Genomic DNA, 26,283 nt, shown 5'->3' with positions numbered 1-26,283 from the left:
TTTTCTTGTGCTCTATGCATTCTATTTATATTTAGGTGGGTCTTGAGGTGAAAACTGAACACCTAGGGAAACACCTAGGCTGTTATTTCCAAGTTCTCACTGGTTTCTCTTTGAGTGTTTACCTTGTGGACATTGGGCATCACCACCATGCCTGTTACCCAGAGGTCTCTGGGCTTGATGAAGTGGTTGGTGAGGCGGTGTGTGTGGAGCAGTTTGAGATGTTTATCCTCCCACACGGCCAGGGTGGCGTCTTTACCGAGGCTGAAGTAGCGTCCCGTGGAGGGAAGGTATGTGAGACTGTGTATAGCCTTTCTGTGAAGCATAGGGAGTGTGCCTTCAGGACTCCAGCGAGGAACTGCCGGTGCACTTGCGTGGTCCTAATCAGTGTGGATTCATTTCATACAGTGTTTAATTAGTTAATCAATTTATTAATGAATTATCAGTTCATCATGGTATCAGACATCCAGCCATCATCATTAATTAATTAACCAAGGTATCAATCCGATTATTATTAGCCTATAAATGTACGTGTTTAGCAGTAACCAATTAATCAGTTAATCACTTAACAGTTAATCATTACGTGTCTTAAAAGGGTAATATGTAACATATTGTATGTATGAAATCAGAAAATGACAAATGTGGGTCATCAGAGATTAGGAAAACATGGCAAGTTGAAGCACTAGCAGCTCTGACAGCAGTGCCGCAGATACCGGATATTCTTTTGAGGAGTTTCCGGTCCAGAGCATGGTTCTATTGGTGTTTCAGCATGTGATCCCACCCACTGCCCAATTACAGTACCGTTCCCACAGCCGAGGTTGCCAGGTATAACAAACAATAGCTGACACAAACACAGCATGTGTTAGCCATGTAAGCGAGCGAGCAAACAGAGAATGTTAGAATCCGTCATACTTCCATGATCAGAGATGGAATCATTTGAAAGATGGAGGCATTTTAGAGACATTGAAGATGGAAATCAAATATGAGGCTGGTAAATACTGGAAATATGGTGGTGACTAGTTCACTTTTAGCCTTTCGTTAGCATAGGTAGTTATTTTAGTAAAATGATGTACACTTTTCTTCAAAATAATTTGATTATGACACATTCTGTTCACCTACGACTTTGCAAAGTTCTTGAACTTGTCTTGCTCTTGTTTGTGTAGGTTTAGTGTCCTCAACCTGGCCACCTTTGTGAGCTTCATGTCTGGGGAAGCGTTCTGCGGTAGCCATTTTAAATGCCTGCTGTCAGTGTTACAAATAGCTAATTTAATCATTAATCCAAAAAAAATTGTTGTTATATTTTATAGGCACACTTCAGTCCTTATTTATAGTTAATTATGTTTCTATTTCTTTGTGAATTTCTGCAATAAAAAAAAAACATACATCTAATAATTAATTTGGGCACTGATCATATTTCAACTTTCTTATGGGTAATTATGTAAACAATACTTTCATTTATTTCTTCTGCATATAGACAGCTGTATATATGCTTTATGTGTTTTATATCCATATATGTGTATACACCAGTCAGCCAAAAAAAAACATCTCTGACCCATCACCATATAAACTCCAAGACATCATAGCATATGCATGCAGAGCATATGCAAGCAGAATAGCATATCCTCAAAGTCCTGTAAGTTGCAAGGTGGGGTCTCCACGGATTGGACTTGTTTTTCCAGCACATCTCACATAGGTTTAATTGAATTGACATCTGGGAAATGTGGAGGCCAAGTCCACAACTTGCACTCTTTGACCTGTTTGGCTGATCCTATACATACACTCTCAGGAAAACTAAGTAAATGAGACCTTGAAATATACAAGAGTGGTCCGGTTGTGTTCCCTAAAGGTACATTCTCTTCTCCAGAAGGTGATGTCAATATTTGTAAGCTTTCATTATATAACTGTGTAGAACACAAAAACGTAATATACATCCATCTGGAGATAAAACTGGGTATAAGAGAATATATGGCACAGAGCACATGAATCTAACTGTGGCTGTGTAAGCGTTACATTTGCTTGTTGTGTTTCGCAGGTCTCTAACACACCTTCTCACGGAGACCCTGCAGAAAGAATGAGGACAGTCTGTCCCAGTCCACATATCCTTCACTGGACACGTCCACGCTGTCAAACAGTTGTCCATATTCCACCACGGAGCCCTTGCCAATCACAGCGCAGCACTGGGCCACAAACTCCACCCTCTCCATGCGCGCTTTCTCATCAGAGCTCTCGGACGGCTGAAGAAGGGAAATATTGTGTAGTGTTTTGTGTAGTTGTGTTGTTATAGGGTAATTCCTCATATGAGCATGATACCCACAAAAGTAATATGATACACTTCTGGTGGAAAAAAACACCCGCAAATAGGTCCTAGACTTTTCCAGGTGAGAGAGAGAGAGAGAGAGAGAGAGAGAGAGAGAGAGAGAGAGAGAGAGAGAGAGAGAGCTGCAATCAGTGGTGCGTGCATGTCATTTGCAGTGTGCCCGGAAGTCATTTTAATGTAACAGAAATGTAGTTACAGAAGAGCTGAGCATGCTCAGTAACACAGAGGGAAATCATTTTTGTTATATATATATATATATTATTTTTTTGTTTTGTTTTGGTTTTTTTTTGCTCCTCTCAGTTTTACAGGAGACCCAAGTAAACTCACAGGAGCGCAGCCACAGCACTCACTCGGTCACAGTTTGCAGAGTCATGAGCACTGCTGTGAATTTTCTGTGTCTCCTGCATTCACTCTCTCTCTTTCTCAACCACACTCCTCCCTCACTCCCTCCCTCTCTCTCTCTCTCACCTGGAAAAGTCTCTGCATATTTACTAAGTCCTCCACGGTCAGACGGTCCTCCAGTGGCTCCACCCCTTCCACCATTGCCATGGTTATGCCTCAGAGAGCTGTCTGTCAAGCGTCAGGAAAAACAAGTGTAGATTCCCTGAGGTGTGGGGCACTTCTGTCACACTGCAAAACAGACACACACACATTCTATGTTACAACAGAGACAGTATATCTGTAATCAGACATATTCATAAAAAAAACTATGTTCAAAAGTTTGTAGACACTCCTAATGAGTGTATTCAGCTGTGAATAATCTCTATAAACAAGCATTTCGTTCAATCACATGCTCTGGATCAGTCACACACACACGAGGCTAAGCTCACCAAGCCCAACGCTGAGTGTCAGCTAGAAGGTATAAAGCTGCACTGCAGTGGAATTTGTTTCTCTGGAGTGATGGAGCCCCATCCAACACTTTTGGGATGAGTTGAAGTGGTTATTGTGATCAAGAAATAAACATCAGCACCTGAACCTGACATAACTAACATTCTCTTATGCCTAAATGCCATCAGACCCTCATAGAAATGTTCCTAAATCTAGTGAAAACTCTTTCCAAAACAGTAGAGAGACTGTCACTGCAGCATAGAGGAATTAATGCATTAATGCATATCTCCAGAGCAGAATTTTATTTTTAGTGTTAAGTTTAATTTCATATAAATGTACATTTGTCAGGAACTCTGCCGTTCCAATGTTACCCTGTGAGCTTTACAGTAATTACTGGTTTAAAAATAAAAGTCATGTAGACTGTAAAAAATGTGACCCATTAGTTACTTTAAAAAAATTATGGCCACAAAATGACACGTAATATTAATGAGTAGATTCTAATTTTCAAAGTTTTAATTAACATTCATTGAATAAATAAACTAAATTTAAGCAAAAAAATTATGTAAACGGTTGGTTGGTGTGTTCTCCCCGTGTCCGCGTGGGTTTCCTCCGGGTGCTCCGGTTTCCTCCCAGCCCAAAAACACACGTTGCAGGTGGATTGGCGACTCAAAAGTGTCCGTAGGTGTGAGTGTGTGAGTGAATGTGTGTGTGTGTCTGTGTGTGTGTGTGTTGCCCTGTGAAGGACTGGCGCCCCCTCCAGGGTGTATTCCCGCCTTGCGCCCAATGATTCCAGGTAGGCTCTGGACCCTCACGACCCAGAATTGGATAAGGGTTACAGATAATGAATAAATGAATGAATGAATGAATAATAAAATGCAGTTAAAATGTGTTTGATTTAGTAATAACATGCATTATACATATGAATTAATATAGCTCAAAAATATTTAGTAAATACAAATTAATTTCACAAGGAAATTGAATTAATATTGACTATTTATCTGAGTAAACTTAATTATTCATTCATTATCTGTAAGCTCTTATCCAGTTCAGGGTCGCGGTGGGTCCAGAGCCTACCTGGAATCATTGGGCGCAAAGCAGGAATACACCCTGGAGGGGGCGCCAGTCCTTCACAGGGCAACACAGACACACATTCACTCTCACACCTACGGACACTTTCGAGTCGCCAATCCACCTACCAATGTGTGTTTTTGGACTGTGCGAGGAAACCGGAGCACCCGGAAGAAAACCCACGCAGACACGGGGAGAACACATCACACTCCTCAGACAGTCACCCAGAGGAAACCCACGCAGACACGGGGAGAACACATCACACTCCTCAGACAGTCACCCTGAGGAAACCCACATAGACACAGAGAGAACACACCACACTCCTCACAGACCGTCACCCGGAGCGGGACTTGAACCTCCAGGTCCCTGAAGCTGTGTGACTGTGACACTACCTGCTGCGCCACTGTGCCGCCCTAAATTTAATTAATATTTACTAAATATCTTGCAAGTATTTATTTAAATTCACTAAATATCTTGCAAAAATTGACTAGCATGTACTAAATATCTGGAGAAAGCTTGTTTCTATTTACTAATATCACGTGTCACTTTGTTGCCATACTTTTTTTATTTTAAATCAACCAAATATGTCCATTTTGTGCCATGTTTGAGTCAACAGATTAATATGCATAAAAATAATACTTTGTAAAAATGTATTCAACTCTTGCATTTATTGAACTCTTGTATGAACATTTATTCATACAAAAACTGAAGTACAGAATTACAACAAGGATCACAGGTCACAACTTATTGGTGCACTTATATCACAACAATGTAGAGACTGCACTCATACCAGATCAATTTAATTAGGATTCAGCATGCACCAACAAATAGATGAATGTTAGTTTTAACTTCATAAGCAAGTGTAATGTTTTAGTGTTGGTTTTAGTTCATTCAGAAATGTTCATTTTGGTTTGGTGATATATGAAGTTAAACTAATAGCTATTCATCTATTTGCAGGTGCATCCTGAGTCCTAATTAGACTGATCGGGTATAATTGTAAACAAAATACGATATCTTGTATTTCAAATACATTACGTACATAGAATATAAACAGACATAACCTTGCTTACAGTTAAATAATTTAAACCAGGCTGTAGACAGTGAGAAAACACAGGTCATAACATTTATAGAAATGATTGGAATGGGAGTTTTTCTTGCTTTTAAAAAGTACTAATTATACTGTTTATAGTAGGGCCCTCAGGTCACGGTTGAATTTGGTTTTACAATTCAGATTCACAGAAAAATGTAAACTGGGAGCCATTTTGGGTACAGCCTCTTTTCGAACACTACAAAATGGCCGCACCACCAATTAGCGCAATTAAACCGTGAATATAACACCGTTTCTGACACAGAAATAATATCAGCAGTAAAAATTAAGAGTGGTCTGAATGGTCTACTTTAACAGAAACCATCAGGCAAAAAGAGAAAATGCTATTGGGAAAATTTTTTTTTAAACTTGGCAGGAAACTAGAGATTAAAAATAAAAACTAATTTAGCTACGTGTTCCTACAGATATTATGAAAAATGTATTCGGATATATTGAGTACGGAATGCTAACATAATACGTAAAATGTTAAATGTTTCGTAAACAGACAAATCATTGCCTCTGATTTCGTGGTGTGCAATGTCCTCTAATTTGCTGAAGTCTATGTATTAAGTGAGAGTGAGCTATTGCTGCAATGACCGTTGGAAAGTACTCTGACAGAGACTGAGCGTCCTGTCATGGCTTCATTATACCGACAACAGACACGTGAAACGACATTCAAACTACAGAAAGCACAACTTCATCTTCCCTAATTCAGGATTGTAATCACAAAAACACTTTATTTTTAATCAAACGTTGTTCCTCACCACTTGCTAGTTCTCCAGTCTGTGCTCGAATCCGGTCTTAACGGTGTTTACGCAGCACCAGTGTTTGAAAATAAAGTCTCAGTCCGTTAGGTCTCTCTCTCCCTGCTCATAGCAGAGGCATCTGGTGTTTCTTTACACAACGAAAAGAACTCCAAACGTTGAAAACCACGAACAGAAATGAGGATTACTCTATTCCTGCTCCGTGGTTTTGGTGTTTACTAAAAGTGCTAAAAAATTAAACATCTCGAGTTACAAATTACTGTCTCTGGTAATTCAGTCAGTGAATTAAAAACTTACAGACAAGTTAAACTCCATCCACGTACAAACAACTGTCGTTTATCCCCCGAAAACACACCGATCCACCTTAAAAATGCGGGGCTTAGAACTGCGTGTCCCCACATTTAAGAGCGTCTCAAACAAAATACACAATTTTACATAAAAAATTGTTCTTTCCCTATTAATAATTTAAAAGCTGTTTACTTTGGGAAGTCCGAGGACGTTCAGAACCCAGGACCCAGATAGTAGCAAAATGTTATCGGCCCACACTCCGGCCGAATCACGCAATCCAAAAAATCCAAAACACTCTACTGTGTGGTAGATTCATATACTCCTGACCCTTGAACTTACACAATAAAAAATAAAATAACTTGTCCCATTGAGACAAGTTCAGACAGGTCCGTGGGTGTGCTGACACTGTTGACCCACTGAGGGCAAAGTTGGAGGTCCACTAGTGTTTTGCAGCGTTTTCTGAGCGGACCACTGGTGATTAAATAGAATTTTACACAAAATGCCACATTTTAACACTTCATTCATAATTTAATTTACATTTTTTCCTTCATTCGGTTCTTTTGTTTATAAATTTATAAAAAAAAATTGTCTTTATAAATATAAAACTAGTAACATAGACTTCCTCTTTTTTAGACTTAAAAAATGTCCGGCCGGAACTTCACAAACGTCCGGGATTTTGTTTTTCTAGAGCTTACATAGAACTTCGAGAAGCGTTTCGTTCACAATCTAGCCCCGCCCTCGCTACTCCGATTGGTTCGCTTGAGAAGGGGGCGTGGTGAAGTAGCCTAAAATCTTCTGATTGGACGGTCTGACTGTAGAGCCACCGTTATTGGTCGATAACCTTCTTTGTAAACATTTAATTGGTCAGTCTGCACGTCAGTAGTCGTCCATTGCTCCTTTTTACAGTGGAGCTGAAAGAATGGACAGTGAGTTTAGAAAAGTGGTGGTCATAAGGTTATGATCAGTGTAGTCTTTATTTGGAGGTGTCTGAAAAAACGTCTTGCTTCCGTTTTTGTTTATTAACTTGTGTGAAAAGTCCATCATGAAAAGTGAAATCTGGTTTCGTTGAAAGTTAAAATGTTTCCTTCTTGTGAAATGTTACCTCCTTGAACAATGTCTGAGGCGTGCTCCCCTTAGTTTGAAAAACAAAAAACAGCACACTCGTTTTAATGATCCACTGCAGCACAGTTGTTCCCAGCAGTGAAATCCCCAAAGACAGACATTACCCAAGCCTTGTTTCATTCCCCAGACATTAATCTTCATACAGACTCTCACATCCTCTAAAGAGAGCAGCTTCACATACTTTACACTGCACTTTTACACTTACCAAAACGTGAGGAGAAACCTGTTGAGTAATTTACCCATAACCCCCTCCCCTTGATTTCAGGACAGTGCTGTAAAAATTACTTACACTCTGCAACTGTAGGGGGAGCCCAGGAGCAAAAACATCAAATAATAATTTGTTATACTGGGTTTTTTAAAATGCTCTATATTATATGATTTATACTGTATGTGTTTAGTGTTGCTCAGTAGAAAATCATGCTGGTTCAATTTCCTGCTTGGGTAGGCACACCATTCTTTGCTCAAGAAACCTAATAAGGAATTCCCTATGGTGGAACAATTAAAATATATCCATCCTTTATCTGTAAGCGCTTATCCAATTCAGGGTCGCGGTGGGTCCAGAGCCTACCTGGAATCATTGGGCGCAAGGCGGGAATACACCCTGGAGGGGGCGCCAGTCCTTCACAGGGCAACACACACTCACACCTACAGACATTTTTGAGTCGTCAATCACCTACCAACGTGTGTTTTTGGACTGTGGGAGGAAACCGGAGCACCCGGAGGAAACCCACGCAGACACAGAGAACACACCACACTCCTCACAGACAGTCACCCGGAGGAAACCCACGCAGACACGGGGAGAACACACCACACTCCTCACAGACAGTCACCCGGAGGAAACCCACGCAGACACAGGGAGAACACACCACACTCCTCACAGACAGTCACCCGGAGCAGAAATCGAACCCACAACCTCCAGGTCCCTGGAGCTGTGTGACTGCGACACTAACTGCTGTGTTACTGTGCCGCTCAAATTAAAATATACACACACACACACACACATTTTTTGCCCTTATTTCTGCTAAACCAACAGGAAAACACGCAGCTTTCCAAGACATACACATACTCTATACTGAATCTCAGCGAACCCGTGTGGAGAGAAAGAGAGCTGAGGTCTTTCTCGTTTTTCTCATGGTCCGGAGTTCCTCAGGGAAAAGGTCTGTGACCATGCCTGATTTTCTCCACAATGTTTAATGGCTCGAAATAATCAGAATTAGCTGATTGGATCCTCCACCAACGGAGACCAAGGCTTTAAAAATCAGGTCACAGCCATTTAATTAATATCTTTTTCAAAACAGGCTTTTTAGAGGGATTAAAAAGGGCTGAAATAGATATGGAGCACGTATTAGTGAAATCCTCAGGGTAAAAGCAAAAGGGGGGAGGGACTACATTTTTCTAAATGAAGACACAGAGAAGAAAGAAAAAAAAAATAAAACAAAAACAGAAACACGTTCCAATGAAACCTTTCCAACATGTGCGGTGCATTTATTTGAATATTTAGGCTACCAAATATTTATTAAATATACAACAACTCCCATCTGTCCATTTTCAGCGGAGTTGAGTGCTGTCAGATGGGAAGAGGAAAAGTCCAGTATTTACAGAGGGGGGAAAAAAAGATAAAGGGAAGAATAACTGAATAAAAAACAGCATGGAAACTCTGGGTCTCATCCCAGCTAAAGGAGAGAATTAGTGATTAGATGAATGGGATGGGGGGAGGAAAGAAATCAGGCCTGAAGCATATGCCCCAATGAGACAGGATTCATAAATTACACAGTCCAAAAAGTTTGTACATGTTCATACAAAGGTTATAGTAAAGGTACAAATGAAAGCAGGGGGAGCGCACAGAGAGAGAGAGAGAGAGAGAGAGAGAGAGAGCAAGAAAGACAGTTTATTTTCTTTATGCAACTGTTTTAAAAGTCTGAAGGATCAGGTTGGTTTGGTGGATCAGCCGGTTGGCACTGATGAACACGTTTATTGCCCTGAGAGAGAGAGAGAGAAAAAGAGAAAGCAAGAAAGACAAAAAAAAAAACTCATTCATTAGTAATTGTAATCATGTAAGAAAATTCAACGTTACGTTGTTAAACATATGATTATCATTAACGTATTCTTTCACAGAAAGGGTTGCCAAGTAACTGAAACTAGGCAAGTGGTAAAATATATATAAATTCAACAGGATGTTCAGTTTGGCTTCATCACATACAGAACCTACACCTTGAGGCTATTTCTCAAAACAGCATTTCTGAATTAAGTCGACCTGATCCAACAGAAGAAAAGCTGTGCTAACAGTTTTCAATTTTTTTAATTTAACTTTCCTAACGGTTCCTACAGAACTGTCCTACACTCACAATAAAAACAAATTGATCAAACATTTGTGGACAACTCTTCATACGTTAGTGTAGTCAGCTACTTCAAATTCCACAAATTCACTTATGCATTGTTTTGAAAAATGAAAGGGATGATCTGGAGCTGCACACAAGTCTAATGGTGCTGTTCCACCGCATGGGTCCAGCTCTACATGACTCGACTCCACACGGCTTGGCTCACTTAAAGCTGGTCCCTTTTCCACTGGCACAGCTTCCCTGCAAAATGGAGCGGGCGACGTCGCAAAACCCCTCACTAACAGGAATCGCTGGCTTTGAAAATCACAACAAAGGTGGCGGCGGTAAAGTCAGGTGTTGTTTACCCATCGTGTATTCACGTGTTGTTTTTGGACTGAACTCACTCAGTTTTACTTGTTGCATGCTGGATACTTTCATCGCCCATCGGCCCAAGGAGCATATAAATCTCTTCAGAACACCTTGGGGTACAGTTACGAGCTGCCGTTGTGAGTCCCATAAAAATAAATGTGAAAAATAAGTGAAAACTTTGTGCTGGATTTGAATCTGCTCTGCATTTTGTGGTGATTGACATGTCTCTCTGGCCAATTAGTGCTCTGACGGGTTTACACGTAACCATTTAGTACCTACTCAGCACGCTTGGAACCCAGAGCGAGCTGGGACTGAAAAAGTATCTGATTCCAGGAACCAGGTACTAGATTTGACCAGTGGAAAAGCAAAGGAGCCGTGCTGAGTTGAGTTGTGTAGGTTCCATGCGCCATGACATCTTCCAGCCCAATACGAAGTGTGTGCTAGAAGAGCTTAAAGGCTAAGCACCAGCTCTATGAAAGTGTCAAACAAATAAATACAGTGGAATTTGAGTTCCTAACTTGTGTTTATTGATAGTCAGAAAACATGCTATTTCTTACTAATTCAAGGAGTAAGGTTTAAAAGACCGTTGGTCCCCCCCCCAACGGTGTTCGGAAACTCTAATAGGTGTCTTGCCTGTGACGTAGATGGTGGACAACAACTCTAGAAGCTGCACTTAATTTAATGCAAAATGACGAAAAGGTGTGTTGTTTTTGGCTGCAATCATTCAATGTACAGTGGGACATCTGTGCACAAATGGCCCAAAGGAAAGGACCATCCGCTCACTCCGTTATCTGTAGCTCATTTCACTGGCGCTTTTCCAACAATATGGGCATGTAAGGACACCAACGAAAGGTGTTCAAGAGCCTCTGTAACATGGAGGTAAACAGGGTAAGGACACTCACTTCGCCTGTTTTAGTGTTAGTTAACGTTAGCTTGACTCGCTAAACTCGGTGGCTCAGATTATACTCGGCTACGTAGCTGCATCACGGAGGTTTATAGTGTCGGATGAATTCGAGTTCGACTTCGATCACATTTACAAGAATAACGGTACCTCTACATTTGAGTTTAGCTTATTGCTAGGCTATTGTCATGAATAATGTTGGTTATTTAGCTAGATACTGTCATAACAGTCAGTCATAACGGTGTTTTACCGCGGCGTTGTTCAGCTGTTGTCCACCAGTGACGTCACGGTCGCGTTAAAAAATTTCCGTAGCGACCTCGGGTTTTTCCATCATTTTAATAAAATTGTCAGTTTTAAAGCAAATTAAGCTGCTATTTTCATTTTAATTCATACTTATATATGTCAGTAACTAAAATAATGTGAAATATTCATGGAGGTCCATTAAGTGGTGCTTAGCCTTTAAATCTTCCTGGGACCGTGCTGTGGAAATGAGAGACTGAGCTCTATACAAAACTTTTGGTGTTTGTGATCATCCAACATTATGAATTTTGTAGCTGAAAGCCATCAAATCCTCACAAAAATGTTCCAATATGTAGTTTAACATTTCCCAAAAGAGTAGACTGTTATTGCAGCAAAGAGATACTTTTAATTTCAGAAGAAACACTGGATATGTCCACAATTCTTTTCATAATAACAGACTCTAAATGTACGTCTGAATGTTTTTTTTACAACAGTGCTCTATATACTGTACAGTGTCTAAAAACGTATTTGTGGGCAGAACTTAAAATGTCAACTGAGAATGAGACCTGTTTTAATGAAAGCTATCAACAAAGAGAGTCACATTATTGATTCTTTTCCTCATGCTCCACTGAAAATGAAAGGACAGTGTACACTCGGTATGCGGTCAAGTTAATACTATGTTGTGTCAGTCATGCTTTGATCGCGACACGCTTTTGGATCACGCGTGATATTTAACTAGGCTAGAATCATATCAAACAACAATAGCATGGCTTAAGGCATTAAGGAGCAAAATCAAATAGCCCATTAAAAAGCAGATAAAACAGGAGCAAATTAAAAATGCATAAGGTTCTGAAGAGCTGCTTACTTTCCATCTTTGAAATAGGTTTTCAGTGTGTCGCTGAAGCTTTTGGAGTATTTCACAAACTCTTTCTTCTGATGCTCTAGTGCCTGCAAAACACAAAGGAATGTTACCACGATGAACAAAGTGAAGGGGCTTCCCAGTTTTAACAAATGCCAATTAAGCACCAGCAGCGATGTAGATAGTGTTCTTACAAGCACAAGAAAAAGTTCACCAGTGCAAATATCATCACACAATAACATACAAAGTTGTGCTTCCTATGGCCTGGTCCACTCTTTTTCTATTGCTAAACACTAAAGTACAGCAAAAAGCCCTGTGTATTGCTTCAAATGTGTTTTAAAGCCACAGCATCCTTTTGACGAAATTGTAGTCCAACCATAAACAGAGCACAAACCCACGATATCCTCACAGACGCAGGACCACAGAGGAAACTGTCATACAGCAGTTAAATGTAATTGTCAATGTAGGGGTTTTTATTTGTAATTTGTATTGGTAATACATGTTTGTGTGTGTGTGTGTGTGTGTGTTACTCACTCTCCTGTTCTGGTACTGGTATTTTTTAAATACATTATTGACTGTATCCAGCAGCTCTTTGATGGCACTCGCTATATCTCTGTGGGAGGTAAAATGTGTGTAGTTAGATACAGCTTCAGATAAAATTCTTTCTCTCTCTCTACCTCTCAATTGTTTTTAATGAATAGAGACTAAAATTATTCTAATCTGCTCATCAAACTAAGAATTTGGAGGCTATTTAAAATGTATAAATGCCATGTGTGTCCATAGTGAAGCGTAATAAATCAACATCAGTAAACAGATCTAATAACATCTAGTTGTGCAACTGGTTTATAACAAAATTGTGTGCAATGAACATGCAATAAAATGAATATCTAGAACAATCAAACTTAATTTCAAAAGTTATCAGTTCACACATTTATATTTACAGTGCATTCATGTATTTCATCGTTAATAATAAAGGAATAAAAACATCTAAAATTGCTTTCTAAAGTCTAACATTTCATATCATTGGTGAGTATAAGACATAAGCGTTAAAGGTGAAACGGTGTGTGTTCTGTTACTTGATGGTCTGGAGAAAGCGAACTCTGTCATTGATCTCGTCAGGGATTTTGCTGAGAATCTGCTTCAGAGCTCGAGCTCGTTCATTCAGCTCCTGAAACTCTCGCTCCTGTCGATCGATCATGTACTCTACAGTTACAAAACACACACAAGTCAACGAGTGCTTATTTATTATTGTATTTATTCTGAAACAAACACGATGTTTGCTGCAAGGTTTACATTGTGAAGTAAAGACAAAGGTTTGTCTTTTGGAGTAAATGTGTCCTCTCTCCCACAAAAATGTATTTCAAAAGTAGTTTTTTGTACATTTTCATCATTATCGCTACTGACTCTTCTTCATGTCATGAAACAGCTGTAATACTGACATCTATTAACCTGGACATATCAAAGAGTCAGTATTAAACCTTTATTAAAAAAAATAAAAATAATAATAAATAAAAACAACTCCCTCATTTATTTTTAAATAGTACTGAAGACACTGATTCCAAACTTTTGAATTGGCAGGGAATGTATTAAAAGTACGCTATCAGCTCTTCATTCTCATCATAAATGAGTGCACTTCCCCTCTCCTTCCCTCTAAAGGATTACAGTGGAGAGAGTAAAGATGGGGCTTAAGGTATGAAAACGGGCCTGGCTTAATGATGGAGGTAAATTTTAAATTCAAACACAAGCCACTGCCTGGATTCTCTCTGTGTGCCTGTGAATTCATTAGGAGCATAAATCTGAAGATGTGACAAAAATGCTTGCAGAGAGAAGGAAATTAAATTATGAGGAGAAAAAAAATATTACCATAAAACACTTTTTAAAAAAAAAACATTTGTGGGGAAACAGCGCCACCCAGATGAGAGAAACTGCACAACAAGCAGCTGAACTCTAAATGGTTACAGGGTAGGTATATAATAATTGTCACCACCATTGTAAAGTTTAATCCACTTTAAGTAAACTTTACAGAGGAAGAACTAAACTTCTCTTAAATATAAATGTACATTAATGCAGTAAAGTTATTATTACAAATAACTACGGATAATTTTGTATTTCATCATTCACCAAGAAAAGGCAGCTAAAGTTTTCAAATGGGGAAATGGAATAACAACAATCATGCTTCATCTACCTGGACTAGCATCCTGGCAGAACACAGATTTAATTTCTGAAGTTATAGATGAGAGTCAGAATAAATTACACACCTTCAACGTCGTCTGCTGCCATGCGTAATAACGACTCAGTGAAGTTGATCTCCACGCTCTTCTTCTCTAAAATCTTCATGATAATTTCCTGCGTGAGTCCAGGATTCTCTTTCTCTGCCTGAACACACACACACAAAAAAAACAAATATCACTTATCCAGTTCAGAGTTGCGGTGGGTCCAGAGCCTACGTGGAATCATTTGGCGCAAGGCAGGAGCTCACCCTGGAGGGGGCGCCAGTCCTTCACAGGGCAACACACACACCCCTACAGACACTTTTGAGTTGCCAATCCACCCCGGAGGAAACCCACGCAGACACAGGCAGAACACACCACACTCCTCACAGACAGTCAGTGGGAGGAAACCCACGCAGACACAGGCCGAACACACCAAACTCTTCACAGACAGTCACCCGGAGCGGGAATCGAACCCACAACCTCCAGGTCACTGGAGCTGTAGTGACTGCTACACTACCTGCTTCGCCACCGTGCCGCCCTCTTTTCCGATTAGGCACGCTTAAACTAGGGCTTAAGTTATCTGGCTAAACAGAGATATCCTGTTTTATGAAAGACCCTCACATGTCAGATATAAACCAGATCTGAAAGCAGATTTCCAATATGAATTAATTTAGGAATACTAAAGTAAATACTCTGAAAGCTGCAATCGTTTTTCCACAGCATTTTAAGAAACTTTTGTTAAAATGAATGTTTTGTAAACCTTAATGTCAGTATGTTTGTTGTAAAAAGAATAAATGTGACAATTAAAGTGATGGGAACAATCAACATTAGCCAAGAGCAGAATCAGAAGGTCTCTGCTCCAAATAATCAGTCAAACAATTATTATAATGCTGGTTTATTACAAAGAGTTTTTTTCTTTTACATTTGAGGTCTCTGTGTAAATACAGGTGCCAAAAGAATCAAATCATGGTCAAATATGACTTTATGTAAAGAATCAAATTTACACTGAAGTGATGCAAGGTCTCACTCACTCACACACACACCCCCACCCCCCATTGGAAAACCTAATAGATCATTAAATAATCATTAAATGCAGAGTATTACATTGGTAGGCACTCTAAAAGCTGAGTCATTACAACAGAAGGTACAGGAACCTGCATGTATTTGTTTTTTGCACTTGAATTGTTTTATATGGAATGATAAGGGACAGTTTCCACTGGAAATAAAACGATTAGCGCTGATTGGATGGTATATGTGTTTGTGTAATAATTTTACATATTCTACCATACAGTGATTTTCCTCACAGCTTGGAATAAAACTAAAAACTCTGTTTACAAGATGATTTGGAGATCTTGTACTTTATAGGGACAGCTTAGCTAAAACCTACTGCAGATCCATTGTACAAGTAACAATAATAGGTCTCCCTGTTACACCCAAATACAATCCATTCACTAAGATATAAACTTATTTCTTTAGTTTTACAGTGGAGGTGGAGGGGAAATATATGTTAACTCATGTAGAGTCAGCTAACCACAGGAAATCCAATTTGTTGTTGTTGTGATGTTATTTACATTTACAGACATCCAGTTATTCAGGTGTCCAGCTATTCACTGTAGGGAGATATGGGAAATTTAATAGTAATAATGTGGGTATAATTGTGAGCATTTTGCCTTGCCTGTCCCACCTTAACTAGAGAAAGCAGTTCAGTAGTCAGTATCAGTGAACAGTTCAGTAATAGAGCTATTTTATGTGGTTTCTATCACTTTAACACACACTCGTCTAAAGGCTAAGCCCCAGCTCTATCAAAGTGTCAAACAAATAAATACAGTGGAATTTGAGTTCCTAATTGTGTTTATTGATAGTCAGAAAACATGTTATTTCTTACTAATTCAAGGAATAAGGTTTAACCCCCCCACGGTGTTGGGAAACTCTAATAGGCGTCTTGCCTGTGACGTAGATGGTGGACAACAACTCTAGAAGCTGCACTTAATTTAATGCAAAATGACGAAAAGGTGTGTTGTTTTTGGCTGCAATCATTCAATGTACAGTGGGACATCTGTGAACAAATGGCCCAAAGATCCCAAAACACCCAGAAAATGGACTAAATTTGTCAACTCTAAACGGGCACTTTGGAAAGGACCATCCGCTCACTCCGTTATCTGTAGGTCATTTCACTGCCGCTTTTCCAACAATATGGGCATGTAAGGACACCAACAAAAGGTGTTCAAGAGCCTCTGTAACATGGAGGTAAACAGGGTAAGGACACTCACTTTGGCTGTTTTAGTTGGTGTTAGTTAACGTTAGCTTGACTCGCTAAACTCGGTGCTCAGATTATACTCGGCTACGTAGCTGCATTACGGAGGTTTATAGTGTCGGATGAATTCGAGTTCGACTTCGATCACATTTACAAGAATAACGGTACCTCTACATTTGAGTTTAGCTTATTGCTAGGCTATTGTCATGAATAATGTTGGTTATTTAGCTAGATACTGTCATAACAGTCAGTCATAACGGTGTTTTACTGCGGCGTTGTTCAGCTGTTGTCCACCAGTGACGTCACGGTCGCATTCAAGAATTTCCGTAGCGAGCTCGGGTTTTTCCGTCAATTTAATAAAATTTTCGGTTTTAAAGCAAATTAAGCTGCTATTTTCATTTTAATTCATACTTATATCTGTCAGTCACTACAATAATGTGAAATATTCATGGAGGTCCATTAAGTGGTGCTTAGCCTTTAATATGCCTTAATGGTGCTATATAAAATTTTTTTATTATGCTTATCATTATGATTATTATTATTATTATTTGTAGTAATAGCAATTGGTTAATGCCTATTAATGATTAAATTGTTGGTGGAAAGCCATAGCCATGTGCAGTTGATAATATATGGTGTGTTAAGCAAGATGTCTATTAAGATTAAGCTTCCAAATACTAAACAAGCAAATAAATACCAAGATAATGAATGAATATTCAAATATTGAAATATTCAAACTATTCAAACCAGTTCTACTAAATTCAGTCAGTCCCTCTGTCCATTGTTGTCAAGGTTAAAGCCATTTCTCTTACCTTTATGAAAGCAGCCCTCAGGGTCTGTGCTGCAGACAGGTTTACTCTCTCCAACTGCGAAAAAAAACACACATGAACAGTTAAATATCTTCAATCGCTGCAGTCTGAGCCACATACGTGCACATGTTATGCACATAAACCTGTAATGGGCCAGAAAGGGGGGGAAAAAAAAGAATCATTAAGTCTCTGGCAGGAGTGGGCTTTTGGCTTTAATTAAATAGGCGCATAATTAATTCTCCAAAGACAACGTGGGTGTGAACATGAGAGGAAAACATCGGCCAGACATCGCTGAGCTCTGCTGATTGAGGGATTGAGGGAGTATAATAAGGATTATTGGGTCTTTGTATAAAAGTGTAGGACTTTGGGACTTCAGAGAGTTTACCATGTGTGTTGTTCTGTGGCCTTCACATTTAATCTATGTTTAAACTTTACAATACTTTCACTCCATCTTGCATAAGCAGCCATTAGTAATCAAAGACCGCACTTGTTAAGGTTTGTGTTTTTTTAAGCTATATTTATCCAATCAATTTTACGATTAATTCTACCACTTACCTTTAATTAGGAAAGACACATTTTGTGTTTGTTAGCATTCACTAATTGGCCACAATATTAAAACCACAAACAGGTAAATAACATTGATAATATTGTTAGAATGGCACCTAGTGTGCCATAAAGCAACAAGCGAACTACCAATTTGTGATGTTGATGGGTTATTTGGGAATATTTTGGTTAGAACAACTCCAAAACTTCATCTCTCATCTCTATCTTTACCAAATACACACCTCATTAAATACAGGGTACATCACAGCATACAGTGTCATGGAAACCATCGAGGCCGTCTCCGCTTCATTCTTAATCTCTTCCATTGTCATCGTCGTCGTGGTGATGAGAGGATGGGCGGAGCGTCATTCACTCCCAAAAAACACAGAGACGGGGCCCAAACGATTTCTTAGAGGAAGAAGAACAGACAAAACAGATTAGTCCTGCCAGAGGTGAGACAGATAAATCAAAAGATAAATTAAAACCATCAGCTTTATAATCGCTTTTACATTTGTCTAGGTCATTGTTACTGAAGCAAAACAGTAAAAAAAAAAAAAATTATTATAAAACATTAAAATCAAAATCAGGTTTATTAAAAGGAAAACAAAATCACATGTAAATGCATGTGCTGATATTAATATAGAAAACATTATTATAATTATTATAGTTATGATGAACACAGGGACATGTTAACACAGTAAAAACATGTTTTTCAAAGGAGGGGGTCATTCACTGTTGTGAATGTGGATTAAAAGAGTGGTTCAAATATTTTTAACACCAAGCTATTTAAAAGCTAATGTCAGTCATCAAGATTAGCGGCCATGTTGACGTCTTTGACCCATTGACAAGCTCTTTAAATTCAAAACAACTGTACACCAACACTACTGCCATTACACTGCTTCTTTAAGGTGTTACAGTTATTGTAGTAAAATAACTTATTTTGTTCTTATTATGTTCATCAAAACGCCTTCCTTGGTCTGAAGAACATGTATTGTAATGATGTAATGAAGTTTTTCTTTTACAAACTATTGTTCAAAGCTCATCTCAAATATCTTTAATGAACAAACAATGAAAAAAAGGCTTTTTTCTAGGTCTCCATTATTTTCTAAAATCACCATAATTCCATTTGACTCCTTGGTGTGTTGTAAGTCACTGGTGGTCAAGGTGAGTAAATAAAATGATGCATTGAAGATGTGTGGTTACTATCACCACCACTTGAAATAAAGAAATCCTGAATTCTCTACTGTCAACAATATCACTCATTTTCTTTACATCTTCAGAGGTAATGAATCACAAATCTGCACTAGCCAAACAGAGGAAGCCTGAATCTCTATCCAAGGCTTTTCTCATGACATTCAAGTGAACTGTTTGCTTTTCTATTCTAGTTATCTTAATTTCAGGTCATTTCCACACAGCCGTGGACAGGGAAATGAGTCCTGTCTCAAATCCACAGCAGAATCAAACAGTTCCAGTTTAAAGGCCTTTGCCCCGGTGAAACGGCATCTTATCTGCCTGACATTCACACTGACGTCACTACACACACACCATCAACTGTGACTGGACTTTAGAAGTATTTCTGGCTGAGTAAAAATAATACAGAATATTTCCAGCTTATAAGAAACAACACACAGCTTACAAGTCCACTAAGAATCAACCCCAACTAGCGTTTCCATTCTTTGTCTTTACTATCCCTAACAAAAATTACGTAACCACCACACGTAGAGGATGTTTACCCATGCTGCTTACTTTCTTGCAAATACACAAACCACCAATCACTTAAGGTAGGACACGACATTTGTGTTTTACAGCTGAACATTCTGGCTTCAGGAAATATAACCTCAAACTAATTAGGTTTAGTTATTTGAATTAATGCTATGTTTTTAAAATGATGCCATTTAGAGCATTTAAAAGACTCCAATAAATATATTCTAACAGAAAGAAATGGATAAGCAGATATCGGCATACTTGGGTATAAAGATTCTGGTGAGTTTCTTTATTTGTGAGCTCTAATCTGCAAATATAAATATACAAAGTACACCTATATAGTAGGTGTTTCTGAAAAAATGATCAGCAAGTGTAGACTCAAGGCAGGTGGAGGCAACTCACAGGAAATTCTGTGTAAAAACTCAAGTGTAGAAAGCTAGTGTTGTCGAGTTGCCAAGGTAACGAACACAGCTCCATGACTCACGTCTCTGCATTTCCTTGTCACAAAAGGCCAACACCTGATTCCTGCAAAGTTCCTTTCTGATGACGTTTGACTCCCAAAAGGCCAACACCCAAAGGCTGAAGACAGTCTATTTCTTCACTTATTAAAAGACAATGCCACTATTTTAATCTGGAGTAATTCTGCAGATTAAATGAACACTGCCATAAAAGTAATTAGACTAATGCACAAATCTTAAAGGCCCACCCCTCCCACAAAAAAAGAAGAAAAAAAGGAGAGAGACACTATAATATTGTGAAATTACACTCTATTGCTCACAAAAAGACATTTCATTACTTGTCAGGCTATTTCACACAGTTGAATAATACTTTACAGCATTGTTTAAATTAAGTGGCTTATTGCAGGCCATTAAATCTCATTTTACGTCCTCTGCGTATTTCATAACTCGCATTAATTTTAAATGAAAAATGAGGGCTTTGTAGGAATGAAGCCACGAACACCATAAACACAGAGCAGTTCGAAAAGCTCAGCTCCAATCTGTCCCAGTGATGCATGGAAGAATCTCCTGGCTATTCATCAGAAAGCCTTTTCATTACATCCTTTATTACACCACAGAATATTCACAGAAACATCCATAAATATCCTGAGAGGCCAGGAGTGCTCATGTCATCTCATTAAGGGCCAAGAAAATAAGCATCTCTCGTGTAAAAATGTGAATATAATCATCAATGTGCTTCCTTTCGTGTTCACACTTCTTTGAAGTAAATTGCACTAAGAGATTATTAAATAACTAATGACTGGACATTAGTTACATCTTTTGCCTTCTTGCTCAATGTAAATTTGAGGGTTTTATTGGACTTTAAATGAAATAGAAATGTATTACATAGAAATGCAATCCAATTGGATTACCATTCTTCAAAACATGTATATTTTATAATCATTAATTATGTTTTTATTATATAGCATTAATTATAATCATTATAAATTATGTTACATGGTGGTGTAGCAGGTTAGTGTCGCAATCACACAGCTCCAGGGGCCTGTAGGTTGTGGGTTCGGTTTCCTGCTCCAGGTGACTGACTGTGAGGAGTGTGGTGTGTTCTCCCTGTGTCTGCGTGGGTTTCCTCCGGGTGACTGTCTGTGTGGAGTGTGGTGGGATCTCCCTGTGTCTGCGTGGGTTTCCTATAGGTGACTGTCTGTGAGGAGTTGGTGTGTTCTCCCTGTGTCTGCGTGGGTTTCCTCCGAGTGACTGTCTGTGAGGAGTGTGGTTTCCTGCCATAGTTCAAAAACACACGTTGGTAGGTGGATTGGCAACTCAAAAGTGTCTGTAGGTGTGAGTGTGTGTTGCCCTGTGAAGGACTAGCGCCCCCTCCAGGGTGTATTCCCGCCTTGCGCCCAGTGATTCCAGGTAGGCTCTGTACCCACCGCGACCCTGAACTGGATAAAATGCTTACAGATAATGAAGGCCACTTCCTTTTTCACCAGACAGATTTTACTCTTTCTGACTGGCCCACAGTCCGTACCTGTGGTTTGTGGCTGAGCTGAAATGTAGACTACTAACATGCCATATTACCAAAGATACTGATAAAGACCATAGGTGTGTAGATACGGATTGTATTTTTGCAGGACCTACATTTGCTTACGTTCCTTCAGGAAAGTGTTCCCTGACATACCCTCCCTCAATAACCAAGGCAACTAATCCCAAAAGGCTTCCTGTGTGTGTGTGTGTGTGTGTGTGTGTTCACTACCACAGATGGGTAAAATGAAAAGACTCCAATTTCCCCAAGGCAATTAATAAAGTAACACTTCTTCTTCTTAAAGTATATCATCAGACGATTGAACTGTGGACAATGTGCTGAGCCCAATCTCTGTGTGTTAGTGTGTTCTTGCACAAGAAATTACAAGAACTTACACACTTATGAGAAAGCACTTTAACACAGCCACACGCACAAACCCACACACCACCGTAATTAATCAGCCCTTCCTGAAGTGACCTGGGTGTGTTAGAGCAGGGTAAACGCTACAACACGTAGTTCAGTAGTACTCCAGGAGAAGAAGAAGCACTTATCAAGAAATAACAACATTATTAGCCTTAATCTACCTTCAATGATAACTCCATGATTCTCTGTTTTAGTCCTGGAGTGCCCTTCTGCATAACCTTTAAGGGGTTGTCCTTCCTTATAAAAAAATGTATCAATCTTAAAAAAAAAATATTCAGACAAAAACTAAAATGAGAAAATTTAGATGTATAGAGTCAATTTATTCTGAACAATAAACCAAATATTTAATTTAAAATAGCTTCCTTGCTAAAGAAAACTGTTCTACAAAATCAAATTTTCAAATAAAGTCTTAATAACAGAATTAGACCTTCATTTTTCAGGTTCCAAATCTGTAGAAATACATTAAAAAGAGGGATTCACATTTTCTAGATCCTGAATTCCAATCCATTGTAACCGCTGATCCAGTTCAGGGCCGCCGTGGGTCTGGAGCCTACCCGGAAACATTGGGCACAAGGCAGGAACACATCCTGAAGTGGGCGCCAGTCCTTTCACACATTCACTCACACCTATGGACACCTTTTGAATCGCCAATCCACCTACCAACACGTGTTTTATGGACCATGGGAGGAAACCGAAGAACCCGGAGGAAACCCACGCGGACACAGGGCGAACTCCTCACAGTTATGTTACACAGAGCGGGGCTCGAACCCACAACCCCAGGACCCTGGAGCTGTGTGACTGTAACAATACCTGCTTCGCCACCGTGCCGCCCCAGAATTGCATTTTATAAATAAATTCAACTGAATTTATACTGTACTACCAGGACTGGAACTGATTACAATATTTCAGCCTGTACAAAATTAAATTTTATTCTTGAACATTAGAAAATGAAAAAAGAAACCAGTATACTGTGAAACAGATGATTTAAACTACACGAGAAAGATGAGAAATACCAGGCCCTAGTTAGAGAAAATATTCTAGAAAACAATTACCACTGCTGCAAAGAAGTGAATATCCTTTTCCTACAAGAAATTGTCAGTGTATAACATTTAATCACTATGCAAAATGAATAGAAAAGAATATTATACACATTTAAATGAAATTCATTTACATAGAAAGGGATATAAACTATTCCACAGAAACAGATTCAAAAGAAATTCCAAAATTCAAGACTAAATCACAAAATGGAGATTTACAAATAAACAGTACAATCCATTCTCTACAAGATGAACACCATTCAAAAAGAAAACTACAGTGCTAGCTATAGCTAAAAGTGCACTAACGTACAGGAAGAGGCAGCCGTTCTACAGAAATGGCACTTTATCAAACACATGTTAAATTCCATTCTGTAGAAATGGAAACAGATGGAATATTTCTGTTATTTTAACCTTAAGACGTTAGTTCTTTTGTGAGAAATCTACAGTTTCACTTTAGTCATCGTCAGCAAAGATAACATCACACAACCCTGACGCAAAGCTAACGGTAGATTAGCTTCTTCACCATAGAGTCTGCGTGTTTTTACACGGACATTGGTATATTTTAATTAAACGCTTTCTCGGATGTTTTGTCTAAAAGCATCTATATATCACAATAAAGCCGAAAAGAGAAGTTTAAAACGCGGTTAAAGCTAATGACTGCGTTGTTCTTGGGTCGCGAGAAAATGTTAGCATGCTAAATAGGCGTCCTCGTAGACTGTGTTACTTCATGTAGCGCCTGTTCTGTCGGTTAACTTTAACCGTGTGTACTTACTGCGTTAAGGAACACAATCTCCTCTTCTTTCGGCGGTTTATCTCCTCCAAAACTCTATATATTTTCTGTCCCAGTAAAGACGGAAGTTTTCTCCATGAACATCTACAAAAATAAGGGAGGATCTGTTTTTTTTTTTCGGTGGCTAGAAATGAATCGCAAGGCGGAGACACGTAGACTTGTAGTTTTTTTAAAACGTAAAGCAGTAAATGCAAGGCGTCGAGTACTACAAAAAAGACTACAACTCCCAGCGTTGGCTGTGATTGGCTGCGCTCAGGTGTGACGGAAAAGAGTGATCTGCTTTTTGGCCATTCCCTGCTCTCTCGCATAATCAGCAATTCGTGTTTTAAAGATAATTTTTATTAAACAATATGTTACTAGAAATTACAATAGTATTATTCTAAAAGCAATATATTGTAATTTCACATTAAAAAAGCAATTAAAGTGTTTTAAATGTATATGTATATATGTATATGTAATAATATATATGTAATATATTTATTACTATATTTTATATAATAAATAAACTTGCTTTTTGACCACTAATAGTCATATATATAACATATATGTTTATTAAATACGATTTAAATGATTTGTATATAATAATTGATATTAATTTTAAAATAATATAGAAATAAATATCCCATTTTCTTAAAATCTATTTCTCTCCACTTGCTGGTTGTTAAGCTGTATTTCCTTGCCCTCTATGTCCTCTATACAATGTCAACAAGGTTCTTTCTTTGATTGTTTCTTTTCTTTGCTTTCTTCCTTTCTTTCTTTCTTTCTTCCTTTCTTTCTTTCTTTCTTTCACAAATATTATGCTGTAGAACAGGACGCTCATTTTGCAGTAAAACCCCAAATCCCAAAATATATTGTCAAAAATGAAACGTCATTAAGATAAAGAATATATTTCTGTATAGCAATAGAGTGCTTCCAAAACACATATGAATTCCACTCTACGGAAATATAATCCTCTTTAGAGATGTTTTAATGAAATAACAGTTTAAAGACAGAACAACTGTATTTACACGATTCTACATTTTATATAAATAGTAAACCTGCATATTGTACTGAAGATATGGTTAAGATTTGCGTGGACCAATCAGGAGGAAATGGGTGGGGCCTGAGAGAAATAAAACCATGGCGAGCGACGCGTGCTGAAGGACAAGCTGAGAGCAGAAGACGGGAGCTACGACTCCACCTTTAATTATTACCTAAAGGATCACATCTTCCACCTTAAATCACACGGTAAGCCTTTCATGCGTTTTTTTTCCTTTCATATTTTCCTGTAAATAGATCGTTTTCATGCCTTTATGCGTGTGAAATTTGACAACAGAGGCTTGAAAATGATATTTTGGTTGATAATTTGTATTTACAGCGTGTATTTCCCATCATCAGTGTTGTTCTGAGAAGTGGTAAACAAGCTATAATGTATGTACAGGGACAAATATATTTTTTTAATGGTAGAAAAAACGAACTTGTGTGATTTGTGGGCTGCTAGATTAATATCTGTAGAGATGTATGTTTACATTATCAGGACATTCCATCCCCTCCATTAATCTGTATGCATAAATATCAACTTTGCATTGTCAGGTAGGGGTTTTGTTTGTTATTTCAAGGTTGATTTAATAAGACATCTTTGAAAATTATATTGAAAAAATTAGAAATGGAATATATTCCATTTCTCACTTATTGTATTAATGCAATAGAATAGATAAGTTGTGTAGTGAATTAACCTAGAAACTAAGCAAAGCCTTCTGAGGATTTGGTAAAATGTGACTGAAAATAGTGGAAATACCATTCAAGGAGATAATAGAATACCATTCTGTATAAACTATTCACCAGAAATAAAATTCCAGTAAAAATGACTAGAACACCATTCTACAAAACAATATCAACAACGGTAGTAATATGGTTAAATCCCAAAAGACCTGTATTATTGGTCTGATATTGTTAACGTCCATAATTCCGTATCATCGCATTAGAAAATCCAAACATTGTGACTGGAATATGCAATACCTGCTTGGATTAAGGCTCTCCTGGTGGATCCAGCTGCTGCAAGTGGCTCACATCTGGATTCTGGGGAGCAAGTCAGTGTGAAGGCGTGCGTTTTCTTCACAAAATCCCATATGGTGTTTGTGTAAATGATCGGCTGTTGGGCTCTGGGATTATTCTTAGTGGCTGTGTGAAATGGCAGGTTTGTCCTCTTCCTGTAGCAGTGACATGTGGTCACATGGGGATTAGCCACGAGAGAAAAGCTGGAGAAATTGAGACAAATAGCAGCTGGAAAATGTAGAGTGAGGTGGTCAGTAGAATAAATGACATAGACTATGTTCAAAGGTTTAAAGACATCATTTCAAACCTGTAAATGTAGTGTGTATGATCTCTGTAGAAAATGA

The 26,283-nt window shown here is 38.5% G+C and overlaps 2 protein-coding genes across 10 annotated transcripts in view; both read right to left on the bottom strand.

Annotated features, from left to right (window-relative positions):
• Window positions 1-6,977, bottom strand: part of LOC136709167 (cilia- and flagella-associated protein 337-like) — a 43,202-nt gene extending 36,225 nt beyond the window's left edge. For 2 of the 9 annotated variants that reach the window (XM_066684205.1, XM_066684211.1), the window contains exons 1-4: window positions 6,062-6,975; window positions 2,783-2,944; window positions 2,043-2,231; window positions 123-377 (exon numbers count right to left, since the gene is read on the bottom strand). In XM_066684205.1, the coding sequence (XP_066540302.1) occupies window positions 123-377; window positions 2,043-2,231; window positions 2,783-2,863 (525 nt within the window). In that variant the 5' untranslated portion in view covers window positions 2,864-2,944; window positions 6,062-6,975. Of the gene's footprint in view, window positions 1-122; window positions 378-2,042; window positions 2,232-2,782; window positions 2,945-6,061 lie in introns of all 9 variants that reach the window. The other 7 variants (XM_066684210.1, XM_066684207.1, XM_066684208.1 and 4 more) reach the window with 7 other exon arrangements.
• A 1,807-nt stretch (window positions 6,978-8,784) lies between these two features.
• Window positions 8,785-24,044, bottom strand: pdcd10a (programmed cell death 10a). Its single transcript, XM_066684898.1, has 8 exons — window positions 23,888-24,044; window positions 18,217-18,382; window positions 17,435-17,488; window positions 14,417-14,534; window positions 13,235-13,361; window positions 12,693-12,771; window positions 12,165-12,247; window positions 8,785-9,450 (listed from the first exon to the last, which is right to left on the bottom strand). The coding sequence occupies exons 2-8, from the start codon at window positions 18,304-18,306 to the stop codon at window positions 9,369-9,371; spliced, it is 633 nt and encodes a 210-aa protein (XP_066540995.1). The 5' UTR covers window positions 18,307-18,382; window positions 23,888-24,044; the 3' UTR covers window positions 8,785-9,368.
• Between the last annotated feature and the right edge of the window lie 2,239 nt (window positions 24,045-26,283).

The sequence above is a fragment of the Hoplias malabaricus genome, chromosome 11 (genome assembly GCF_029633855.1).
Source record: "Hoplias malabaricus isolate fHopMal1 chromosome 11, fHopMal1.hap1, whole genome shotgun sequence".
Taxonomy (NCBI): domain Eukaryota; kingdom Metazoa; phylum Chordata; class Actinopteri; order Characiformes; family Erythrinidae; genus Hoplias; species Hoplias malabaricus.
The sequence above is the reverse complement of the archived record's forward strand: the minus strand, read 5'-3'. Positions and strand labels throughout refer to the sequence as shown.